This window comes from Gambusia affinis, linkage group LG06 (assembly GCF_019740435.1).
Source record: "Gambusia affinis linkage group LG06, SWU_Gaff_1.0, whole genome shotgun sequence".
Lineage (NCBI taxonomy): Eukaryota > Metazoa > Chordata > Actinopteri > Cyprinodontiformes > Poeciliidae > Gambusia > Gambusia affinis.
Genome location: NC_057873.1, coordinates 29,083,581 through 29,096,134, shown reverse-complemented (window position 1 = coordinate 29,096,134; position 12,554 = coordinate 29,083,581). Strand labels below are relative to the sequence as shown.

At 40.6% G+C, this 12,554-nt stretch overlaps 1 protein-coding gene across 4 annotated transcripts; it reads left to right on the top strand.

The window, feature by feature from the left end:
• The first annotated feature begins 345 nt into the window (after positions 1–345).
• On the top strand, positions 346–11,126 carry LOC122832950 (porphobilinogen deaminase-like). 4 transcript variants are annotated; one of them, XM_044120191.1, is made up of 14 exons: positions 346–550; positions 2,452–2,505; positions 2,819–2,891; positions 4,198–4,247; positions 4,433–4,488; positions 5,137–5,214; positions 6,019–6,096; positions 6,209–6,284; positions 7,144–7,257; positions 7,368–7,406; positions 7,498–7,617; positions 7,706–7,759; positions 8,479–8,565; positions 8,653–11,126. In XM_044120191.1, the coding sequence occupies exons 1-14, from the start codon at positions 527–529 to the stop codon at positions 8,827–8,829; spliced, it is 1,080 nt and encodes a 359-aa protein (XP_043976126.1). In that variant the 5' UTR covers positions 346–526; the 3' UTR covers positions 8,830–11,126. The 4 variants fall into 4 exon arrangements, with proteins under 4 accessions (XP_043976126.1, XP_043976127.1, XP_043976125.1 ...); XM_044120192.1 differs by having other exon boundaries at positions 348–550; positions 8,656–11,126; XM_044120190.1 differs by lacking the exon at positions 346–550 and adding an exon at positions 2,198–2,350 and having other exon boundaries at positions 8,656–11,126.
• The last annotated feature ends 1,428 nt before the right edge of the window (positions 11,127–12,554 follow it).

Genomic DNA, 12,554 nt, shown 5'->3' with positions numbered 1-12,554 from the left:
TAACCTTAGATAAATAGAACCAATAATTTTCTGAGAAGGTTCTTGTGTTTGTTGCTGTGAATAGACTGGAATCAATTTTTAGACCAACTAAATAGAAAACATTCGACCCAAAATGTTAGGAAACTCCAACTTCAGAGACCCTCTTTATCCAATAATAATTTATTTTCTGCTTTGTTTCAACAAAATACTTACTGACCAGATAAAAATAAAAATAATTCACGGAAAAATTATTTAGCGTTTTTATTTAAAAAAGAAAAAAGAAAGAAAAAGGGGGACTTTTTGACTTGGCGAGTTTTCCCAGCGGTGCAAAAAGTTTGGATACCTCTGTCCTAGAGGGCGCTAATCAGAAGCAGGAAATGACCTCTACTTTGATGACGTCACAAGGATCTACACTCATTCAAGCAGGGAGCAGAATGAGAGCAGAGCTCTGAGAATTCGCAAGGATTTGTTTTTTTGACGTGCAGAGTTTCGAACAAAATAACCTGCTGAGTCCAACAGAACCACCCGATTTCAACAGATAGCCGACATGTCGGAAGAAGCGAGCTCACAGGTAGGTTTTTATCTGATCACCCTCTGTACGTTCATGGAGCTTATGTTAACTTCCGCCAACGTCACTTAGCTATGGCGCGCTGATTGGCTGTTGTTCGTGTTTGCTAGTGAAGATAAGTTTGGATTGGATGGAAAAGCGGAGGGGAAAAGCCAGTCAAAGTTTAGCCAGAGACCGGACTGTCACTTCTGATTTTTGCAAAACATTCTGTTGAACAGAAGCATGCATATAAAAAACATTTTTTGTTTTTAGTTATTTTCTCCTTTTTGTTCGAAATAAAAATAATTCATTCATTCATTCACTCATTCGTAGCTTCCACTACTACAATAAGGAGATCCTGTTTGAAGGACATTTATTCACTATAAGTTATTGCAGTCCTTAATGGATCAATCTATGTTGTAATTTTAGTGATGATTTTCAATGAAGGTGTTACAATTTCACAAACAGAATAAATCATATGGTTATGTAGGAAACATCTTAGTCTTTTGCCTGTAGTCACAATGGGAAACCCCCCCAAAAAACAGTAAAGCTCAAATGTGACAATTTGGAACAGACTTTCTTTGTTGGACACCCTCTTACTCCATGATGATGTCGTGCCAGCGTCATTGTGTCCAAGAACACTGGTGCTCTATAGTTTAGAATTTTATTTTATCTGAGAGTTCAGGTTGGGTCTTTCAGAACTTGGTGAGGTTGTGATACAGCAGAATATCAATGGATTTGGTTTCAGGGTCGAATAAAATACAGAGAACCAGAAGGGTTGATTAAAAAAACAAAACAAAAACAAAAGCCAAAATGTAAGCTATGCTAAAGTGGATGTTATGGTCAGATTGAAGTTTTGCTAAAACTAAAGTTAAGCTACAATGGAGTGATGCTGAATGGACGTTATGCTAGAATTCAGTTTATGCTAAAGCTGAAGTTATTCTGGGGCTGAAGCTATGCTAAATCAGATATTATGCTAAAGTGGAAGTTATGCTCAAATGATAGTTGTGGCTTTTGCCTTCTGTTGGAGCTATTATTGAGCTATTATAAAAACAAATGTTTCTACAGAGAATTAATCTAATAATACTTTGAATGACTCATAGCTATTATGTATATTTATTTGATAAAACAGTATTTTTATTACTGTACAAAGACTTCAAATAATTTGGAGTAATATGGACTACAACAACATTTAATTTCCCTTTGGGATCAAGAAAGTATTTTTGAATTTGAATTTACTCAAACGTCGTTAGTATTTGTGTCTTTCAGCTGTTTCCCAGTTTTTGGTGACCAACATTAGATAATTTCTTCTTTTTCAACCAATTGACTCCCCAGTTCAAAGTCCAGAGAGTCACAAAGTTTTCAGGATGTAGTCATTTTGCAGCTTCTAGGAATTTCTTTTTGCCTTGCATATGTATCCACTCTTGAGCAGTACGAATGTCCTGTCTTTATATTGGCTTTCAGTTTTTATGAATGGATCGTCCATTCATAAAAACAGTGAGCCAGGTCTTCCACATGTAGCCCTCACTATGGCCACACCCTGCAGCCAGCAGGGCCAGCAGATGCCCATCCCTGCCTTTTCTAACGGCACACTTATCTGTCAGAAGCAGAGATCTGTAGGTGTGGGTGTCCAGAAGGCGGAGGTTGGTAGGAGGGGAGGATCAGTGAGTCACACCACTGTTTCTTGAGACTATATGACCTCAGCCAGCAGAGAGCCTTTTACCAAGACGCAGCAGGCTGGCCCAGACACAATAAGCTCTACAGTTCAGCGGCTCAGAGCGAAGAACCAGAGCGATGGAGGAAGGACCCTATAAGTATATCAGGGTGAGGGACAGCAGAGGGAAGGTGCTGTGCTTGGAGCGGTGAGAGATTCTTTGACTGAGATTATTTGAATTGTTTTTTTTGTGGTTTTTTTACCCTGTCAGGATGGGAACGGCAAAGTCAGCCGGGTCATCAGGATCGGAACTCGCAAAAGCCAGGTACGCTCAGTTTTTCCTACTCCTCCGTTACATTTTCTCCTCTCTCTTTGCCTCTTGTTCTGAACCTGGGTCGAGATGCTGCAGGGATCCAGAATGTCAGTTGAGTATGAATTATCTGATGCGGCCATGCGGCTGCAGAGGCAGCTGAGCAGGATGTCTGCAGCAGAGATAACACAGCGGCTTTGTCTTGACGAGAACTCCCCATCCTGCTGTCCATACCGATTTCAGGATTTGTTGCTGTCTGGATTTGGTAGAACTAATAAAAAAATAAAATAAAATCTAAAACGACTCCTTCTGTCGTCTTCTGTTGTAGCTGGCGCGCATCCAGACTGACAGTGTGGCCGACAAGCTGAAGGAGCTCTACCCGGACGTCCACCTGGAAATAGGTGAGCAGCTGCAGCTGTGGATTCTTCTGCCAGGAGATAAAACTAGTTAGGAAAGTCAGAGCAGGTCTGAACAAAGTCTGTCCAATCCGTCACTTATTATTACACTAGTAATTAGTTAATTAGTTGCAAGCACAGGAAATGACTTTGACTAAAAATGAAAAAGAACCGGCTTATATTTTTTAATATATGACTTTATTTATATTTGGGTAAATGATGTCAAACTTAAGCCTTTTTTATTTGTCTTTTACGTTTTTTTCTATCGATTAGTGATTTCTGTTATTTAAATAGAGACAAAGGTATCTGACTCATTTGTGTTGATGGTGAAAACAGAGATAAAATGGTGTCTGTAGAAAAAGGAGCGTTTGTTGAAATGCTGCATTTTGGCAACAAAGTTAATGAAGAAATAGACTTATGAGCCTATTAACAATTATATTTGGTAACACTTTATTTGATGCAGTGTGCATAACACTGACATGACACTGTCATAGATGTGACATAACACCTGCCATGAAGATAAGAGTCTTCATGAATGTTTACGACTGTTGTCATGAAGAGTCATTCAATGAATAATGACGCTTTTAATGTAAAGTTGGATTAAAGCTTGTATTGACAGTTCATTAAAATGGTCAACTTTGCATTAAAAGCGTCATTATTTACCGAATGACACTTCATGACAACAGTCATAAACATTCATTGAAAACTCCTTCGTCTTCATGACAGGTGTTATGTCATGTCTGTGCACACACAGTCAAATAAAGTGTTACAGAATATTTATTGCTTTTTAAAATCTGTGTAAGTAGTTAATCAAAATTAACATATAGATATGTTAATAATATACCACTAAGAACCAATAGTTAAAACATTTTCCAATTTCCATGACTACACTGAGGCTCTAAACGGTGATGATTAACCAATTTAATTGGAAAATGAGTCACACACTGAACTGTGGAATAATCATTTTTTCCGTTTTAGGAACTAGACTTCCTGGCCATTTGCTGACGATATCTGCTTTATCTGTCATGAAGAATCACTGTATCCCACTGCTACTGCTACACACTATAGCATATTTTCTTTCTACATTCTGTAATACATTTAGAAACAGCCAGAGATCATATTTTAATAGAAATAAAGTGATTTGCAGGGAGCAAAGTGATCTTATCTTCACTGCCCTGCTATCTGGAGCAGAGAGGATTATGTGATGGTTACAGATGTGGAGCTCTCACTGCTTAGACCTGTATGACTGCATCTCTTCACTGTTCTTGGTATTGATCCCAACTATCATTAATAAATATCTTCTGTCTTCTAGTTGCCATGTCAACCACAGGAGATATGATCCTTGACAGAGCTTTATCAAAGGTAAAATCATTGTTTACTGTGTCATATGTACGCTATGCTGCTCAAAGTTTAAAACGGTTTAAATGTGACCTGGAGTCTACACCCAGCTGGTTTTACTCTGTCGTTATCTGTGCAGTCTAGAAAAGTAAAGAACCTGCAGGTCTGGATAATAAATATTGTTTTTATTTCAAAAATGTTTCCTTCAGATTGGTGAGAAGAGTTTATTCACCAAAGAGTTGGAGAACGCCCTGGAGAGGAATGAGTAAGTGTGACTGCAGACTCCTCTGTACTGTCAGGGTCCAGCTGGATGTTCAACTTAAGATTCTTCAATGGAATAAAGGAAGAACAGCAACTAAGTTGATTAAGGATTCATTCATTTCATAACAGAAAATACATGTTGCTGTGCGGAAAAGTATTCACACCCTTTGATCTTTTTCCTTTTTCATTTTACAACCACAACCTTCATCTGCTTCATGGGGAGTTTTTGTGACAGATTAGGGCATCAGATAACGAATACTTTGGTAGTAAATTGTTCTCACAGTTAATTGATTAATGGGATAAAAAAATGACACCTTCTGCAGATTTTTTTTAAATTTAACCACTTTTTGCTTCTTTTCTACAATATTTGAAATTTCAAATTTTTTAAATTGTAAAAATGAAAAACCAGGTTCAATTTTACTCTTCCGCAGTTTTGTCCACTTTGTGTTCCATCACACCAAAATCCAATGAAATATATTGAAGAGACAAAATGTGAGCGGGTATGAATACGTTTTGCAGAGCATGTTTTAAAGGAAGTCCTCCAGAGGGAAACGGCTTGCAAAGCGCAGCCTCAGATGTAGCAGCTGCTTCCGGGCTGCAGCTGAATGAATGCATTATTCCATAAGTGACGTCCTTCCTGTGTGACCTGCAGGGTCGACCTGGTCGTTCACTCGCTGAAGGATCTCCCCACCAGCCTGCCTGCAGGGTTCACCATCGGAGCTGTGCTGAAGTAGGTCCACAGTCTGCAGTCTCTGGAGCGTTTCAGGTCACATCTTGTTCTGTTTGCAGCTCAGACTCCACCAAGGAAGTTCTGCTCCTGTTAGTGAGCAAACAGGAAGTCATCAGTGCTAGAAGAGCGCTGCTATGGTGGGGACTTTTTGCTGACGAGCATAGTTAAAGGAAGTTTGCCTACAAGCAGGGCTGCTGCTGACCACTTATGCTTAGTGATGTTCCCCCCACCCCCCACAAAAAAAACACACACACGACCCTGCAGAGAGGAAATGAGCAACAATTCTGTATTTTTCTGAGTATCACTGTCAATATGGAGGAAAATAAAGGCTCATGGTGTCAACACATTGAGTGATAATAGCTGGATTTCCATTACAAATATGTTCAAATCCTTGTTGATATTCTGCTAATGTTAAAAAAAATCCACAATTTTATAATTGCTATGTTTTATTAATTAACCTGTATCCATTAGAATCTTTCACACATTTTATTTAAAGATGTTTTGATTGATTGAATGATTGATTGTAGTGATTTTTAATTTTTCAAAAACCTGGTAAACATTCAAACACTAATTTTATAAAGAACCAAACGCCACGCTTAAACATTTTTAGATAATTCCAGTTTCTTCCACAAACTTTAGTATTTCTTTTATTATTTCTTTAGTGTTTCTTCCCAGCAGCAGCAGAGCTGGAAAGTATCTCTGTGTTCACAATAAGTCTATTATTACTCGGCGTCTTCATGTCATTGGGCAGATGGAGGGAGCAGAGGGTCAAGCAGCATGTACCACATGTGTCCTTTGTTTCAGGAGGGAGAACCCCCATGATGCAGTGGTGCTCCATCCAAGCAACACAGGAAAAACTCTGGACACTCTTCCAGAGAAAAGGTGGGGCTTGTTTAGGAAACTTGGAGTTGTTGGTTATGGCTAAATGAACAGATGATGTTTCATAGTATGTATCTGTGTGTGTGTGTGTGTGTGTGTATCTGTGTGTGTGCAGTGTTATTGGCACGAGTTCATTGCGCCGTGCTGCCCAGCTGAAGAAGAGGTTTCCCCATCTGGAGTTCAAGGACATCGTATCCTTTTTGACAGGTTTCCTCTTTTCATTCTGAACTTGTTGGGTCTCATCAGCATGACATGGAGATGACCAGAGGATTTATATTACTAGAACTTCGTCACATTCTGTGTGATTTTGTTTTCCATCCATGTTGTAGGTCAACACAATGTGATGGATATCTGTGAAATGCATGAAAGAAAACAAACCGTGATTCCATCGACCTTATAATTGCTCAATTTGAAATTTCAAAATGAAGGAATCATTAAATCTGACTCCATTAAATCAGTTTGCTTAATGGAAACACAATAATTAAGAAAAAACAAACAAACAAAGACTCTTGTTTTTCCATTAAAAGTTTTGCCGCTGTGATGAGGTGGGCTTTACGTCGTACCGAAATTGGTTTATGTCGCAAAACCTCAACATAAAACTGCACTTTTTGCATCACACAAGTCACATGATAACAACCAGATGTTGCCACTGGCCCAAACCACGAAGAAGACGACAGGAAGTGGTTGGAGGATGACGGCGTCTCATCCTCCAACCACTCTTTAAGGGCTGATTGTGTGAACAGACTTATTTGTTGAATATTGACATAGTTTTGTTCACATTTGTAATGGAAACGCAGCTACAAGCTACAAAAATAAAGTTGAAAACTATTGCAGGCATTCATATTCATATCCATTTCAGTTCAGTTCAAAATGAGCTCATAGTTATGCCCTACTTTGTGTTTGTCTGTTACCTCAAATACATTTTAAAATACTTTGAAGTCTTTGGCTTTTAAAGTGAAAAAGTTCAAATAATATTTCCAGGGAGTGTAGAAAACAACATGTTTCCTAGTTTCCTCTGAGGTGATGTGTTTCCTTAATGGCCGCCGTCAGCGTGGGAACCTGAACACACGTCTGAAGAAGCTGGATGAGAAGGACGACTTTGCTGCCATCATCCTGGCTGCTGCCGGCCTGAAGAGGATGGGCTGGGAGAACCGAATCAGCATGGTACCCCTTCTGATGATGATGATGATGATGATGATGACGACGACGTCAGAGCCTCTTGTAGATGTTTCTGATTGGTTCACATCTAACAAACGTTCTGATCCCACTTCTAGATCCTGGAGCCTGAAGACTGTATGTATGCTGTTGGACAGGTAGAGGAATAAATTGTGTTCAGTTTGTGTGATGGAGAGCTAACTCTGCGCTCGGTGGTGTTTTAGTGAACCCCTGTGTGTTTGTGTTCAGGGGGCTTTGGCAGTGGAGGTCCGGGCCAGAGATGCAGACATCCTGGAGATGGTGTCTGTCCTCCATGACCCCGACACTGTGCTGCGCTGCATCGCTGAGAGAGCGTTCCTCAAACAACTGGTACAACAAAAACCTGTGCTATTTGAACAAATTTGTCAGCGTTTAAATTAAGGAGTTGATTTTTACTCGGAATAACTTTTGCTAATAGGAGGGCGGCTGTAGTGTTCCTGTGGCTGTGCACACCAAGGTGAAGGACTCCCAGGTAAGAATGCTGGGAAAACGAGGACTCTGCTCTGTTGGTTACCCCCTGCTGCTTTGACTGTAAAGTACGGCTCCTGTGCACATGGGCCCCTCATTTGTCCCAAACCACTCAGTCCTCTGGTAGCAGTTCAAGTTACAATATCATACAGCAACTTGTGAACGCTTTAAGGAAAGTAAACCGTTTATTCCAACTGAGTCGGCACCGGAAATTAAAATGAGCTAACTGTAGAAAGTCAGTTGGTGCTACTGTTAGCTAACTGTAGAAAGTTAGAGAGTATTAGCTAACTTTACACAGTTAGCTAATATAACCAGGGGATATTTGGGTTCTCTTGCTTAGCCTACTGCTGCCCCCTGACCTGAGCTCAGATAAGATCATGGACGGCTGAACATGAAATCTTATTTCAATAATAATTTAAAAAATGTAAAAATTATTAAGGATTTTGTGAATTCTTACTCATTTGCTGATTTAACAAATGCAGACCTGCTTCCCTCTGACCCAGTCACTTGCAGACTTGACTTCAACAAATGTGTTTACATACTGATTGTCCAAACTAACAGGTCAAACTGTTTTCATCTAAAATGAGACACGCGATTTTGGATTTTCCAGTCAACCCTACTTTATGCTGTTTGACAAATATTAGTGCATCAGTTTGACAAACTTCTTCAAAAAATATTCTTAAAGACAGAAGAGAAACTGTAAACCTCCCCGTCCTTTTTCAGCTCTACCTGACCGGCGCCGTCTACAGCCTAGATGGATCTCAGAGCATCAAAGAAACCATGCAGACCAGCATCGCTCCCGGCGACGAGGCGAGTGTGAAAGCGTTCCCCGGCCGCTGCTCTTCTTTACAACTGTGAGTTTTCAGGTTTAATCTTCCTTCTGATGTCCACTCTCAGCAGAGCCTGGAGAGGGTGGACGAGCAGGTCCAGAGAGTGGGAGTCACAGCCATCAAAGTCCCAGCTGAAGCCCAGGATGCGGCTGAGCGGCTGGGCGTCAAACTGGCTGATTTACTACTAAGCAAAGGAGCCAAGGAGATCCTGACGGTGGCCCGGCAGCTCAACGACGCCAGATAATCCCATCCCTTAACCCCCCACCCTCGTCCCCAACGCCTCCAATGGAAGGGACTGTGTTTGTTCAGTCTAACGCAACCTTGTTTCAAATAAAACCACAACCTCTGTCTTGTGTGGTGCTAATTTAAAGCCCACTTGATTAAGAAACTGTGTTGTGTAAACTCTACTTGAACCAAAGTTGCGCTCAGAACGTCAGTTTGCCAGGAGTCCCTTCTGTTTGTGGGTCTTGGTTTGGGTGCTAGCCTGTACTTGCCTTAGTGAACCATCTCCTTAACCACACACACACATCAGCCCACTGGGATGATCAGGGAGGAACACAAAACGGCCTTCAGCAAACTTCATCACCAACTGAAATGAATCCAGGACGTGTCACCGTCATCCAAGTGACACAGAAAGGAAGAACTTATCCGCACTGTTGTTAAGAACACAAACGCATTCCCTTTTTTTAAAGCTTCCATAATACATGTTCTGAATGCGCTTCCAGAGATGAAATGTATTTGTCACATTAAGCTGTTGAGTCCAACGCTGCCTGTACCAGAACTGGAGAGCGAGGCTGGGAGCCGCACAGCTCTGCACTGAACCGGACATTTTAACGCCTGAAGCTGCAGCTTCAGCACCGTTCCCGCAGTTCGGTTTTCTGTTCTTTACAAACAGAGATGTTTTAAGTTTTACTTACAATGTGAAAAGTGTTTGCATAAATAGAAAACGGCTGGCAAGAGCACGTGATTAGCACTGTGTTCACACAAACATTTGAATGTGTGTGTCTGTGAAATTCTGTGGTTATTTCAGCCTCACTGAGGTTCCTCTGATACGTGAGGCTCTGAGGGTCTGGTGGGATCATAATGATGGTATTTTTATATAAATTTGAGACTAGAATTATTTCCTTATATACCTGCTTTTTGCAAAAACACAAATAAAGCAGCAATTATTCGGCGTCTTGCAGAAAATTATGCTATAACCTTTAAGTTAATAATATAACATGTATTTATTTATATATTTTCATGCATAGACTCGGGCAGAAAATGAAACAAACACTTGCTAAATTCTGAAGAAATATTTGAGGGAAGAATATATATTTTTTTGTGCTCTTCAGAGTAACACTGTCTACTTATCTGTTCCTGTACCTGGCCTGTAGTTGTTGCCAGGCAACAGGACTAGTGCTCTGCTAGTTTTTAGATTATGACTTCCTGTACTTTCTATCATCCCAAACAGCAGAAATTGCCTCGTAAGCGAGACTGTCTTTGTTTTTTTCAGTCAGCTGACTGGCAGTGAGCAGCACCAGGTGGGTTAAGGATGGCGACTCATCCTAATGGAACCTTGTTGTTCATATATGATCTAAAAATACGTGCAGACATTTGTAGATCAGTGAGAGAGCAGTAGGCTGGTTCTCTCACTGATTTATCCATAAATGATTTATTCCTGTGCCAGAAACATCTGTGTGTGGTAGTTCTCGGGTGTCAGGGTTTGAAAGCATGGCAAATTCTGAGAACAGATAATATTCAATATGGAACATGGTGGCACTACTATATCAATTTGTAATGGAAATGGCATCATATAAAAGCTGAACCTTCTGGATTCTGTAAACTGCTGTAAGGATGTCTTCCTTCATGCTAGGCTCCATATTTCTAAGCCATTGCTCAAAATGTAATTGCTTCTCTTTGATCCAGGTATCATCTGTGTAAGCTGCAGGATTTATGCTGAAGTCGACTGCACATCTGCCTCCTAAAAAAGTGCTCTTATGCTCTGTTTCTTTGATACTTCTCAGTCAGGGTTAATGTTTTCATCAGTACAGTTAGTTTGATGCTATCTTTCTCGAATAATTTTTCTAGTTTTAATTTTTCGTGTTATTTTTTCCATCCATCCTCTTCCGCTTATCCGGGGTCGGATCACGGGGGCAGCAGCTTCAGAAGGGATGCCCGGACTTCCCTCTCCCCAGCTGCTTGTTCCAGCTCCTCCGGGGGAATCCCAAGGCGTTCCCAGGCCAGCTGAGAGACATAGTCCCTCCAGCCTGTCCTGGGTCTTCCCAGTGCAAAAAATAAAAAATAAAAATAGGGGATGCTGGTTATAAGTGTTTTTTTCAGCTTTAATTTCTATTGAACAGACTTTTCTAGCAATAACATCTTAGCATGCAAAAAACATGTTTTTCTTGTGATTTGAAACATTTGTCAATAAAGATAAAGTGTGTTTAATTGGGGCCTGCCCATAGCAATGCATAAGGAGAGCAGTGGCTGACTTGCGAAGCAAGTCAGTCACTGCCTCCATGCATTGCATGGCAGGCACCTATTGTTCTACACCCAATAGAATGTCTCTTTATCGTAACTTATTCTTCCGTCACCGTGAATGCGGCTCGTACCGCTGCGAGCCCACCCACAAAAGTGGTATCAAACGGTGGGGCTCTATCCCGGGTGGTGTGCTTTTACTTTTGGTGGTATTTGGTTTTACCTTGGCGACGTAAAAAGAAAAAAACGACCCCAAAATCACTAACGAGCTCACCAGGTGAAATCTCGTCATTAAGGGGACTACAACCTCTAAATCTTAAAAATACCCTATTTTTGAGGATTTTCTGTGTCGTCATAACTTCATGTAGAAACGCCATTCAAACTTCATTTTGTAGATACGTCCGTGATCTCTTTTAAAGTGAAGAAAGCACGTCAATATGAATTATGGTTTGTCCACAACTTCTTTCTAAGCGACCCAAAGTTTTTGATTTTTGGAAAAATCAGAGTGTGAAGGCCGCTCTGCTAGAGTGAGAGTCAGAGCGACATTTTGACCCCAAATCATTTTTTAACTCGCCCTCACGCTCACAAATATTGCATGATTGGTATGAAACTCGGTCATGACATTGATACGCATGCCTGCTCCGGTCAAATGTTTTCAAAAATTATCTAGCGCTTACGGTTTTCTCTCCAGGTGCTTCAGACCAAAGTCATGCGCCAGGGTAGCAGAAAGATCTCACTGATTCACTTCCATGTATTTCTGAAAAATTTCAGACCTTGGCACACACTTTTTTTTATCTCATTGCTGTTAATACTGTGAGTGAGGTAGAGATATGAATGGCGGGACTATGTGAGACGACAAATAGCCCTCTCATATGCTTCAAACGGTTTTAGAATATGTATTACGGTTCCCGAACGGGAAGGATTTGTTTGCAATGCTTTTTTTAGTCAAACTGGCTGGCTCAAACAGAGAATTGTCTCCCCCTGGATGTCTCACTCACAGCTGGCAGAGAGGATTATTTACCATGGCAACGGAACCCAGAGCAGGGAGAGCTGCTTAGGACTACAAATACGCATCACTGTAGTTCTAACTAGTAGTTCAGTTAAAACAGAGGAGGACTGAGCTGGCCTTTAGAACTACTTGCTGCTATGGGCTGTAAATAACTCATTTAACTCAGTCACTGTTACACATGGGATGAGTTTGGCCCTTTGAAATGAAGCTTACTGAAAATTTCAAAATAAAAGCCCTTAAATTTTTACATCAGGTAATTGCTCTTTTTGGCTTTATGTGACTGGTTTATCCAAAGCACTGTTACACATTGGATTAGTGTGGGCATTTAATATGAAGCTGCAAATTTCAAAATAAAAGCCTCAATATGCCCCTCTGGATAGTGCAATCGCATGATATCATTCTGCATTATCAGTTTCTCTCACGTTAGGGAACTGCCTTGCGCAGCAAGGCAGTTCATTAGCATTAGCCTTTTAGCTTAAATAAGCTATTACCTCTTTTTC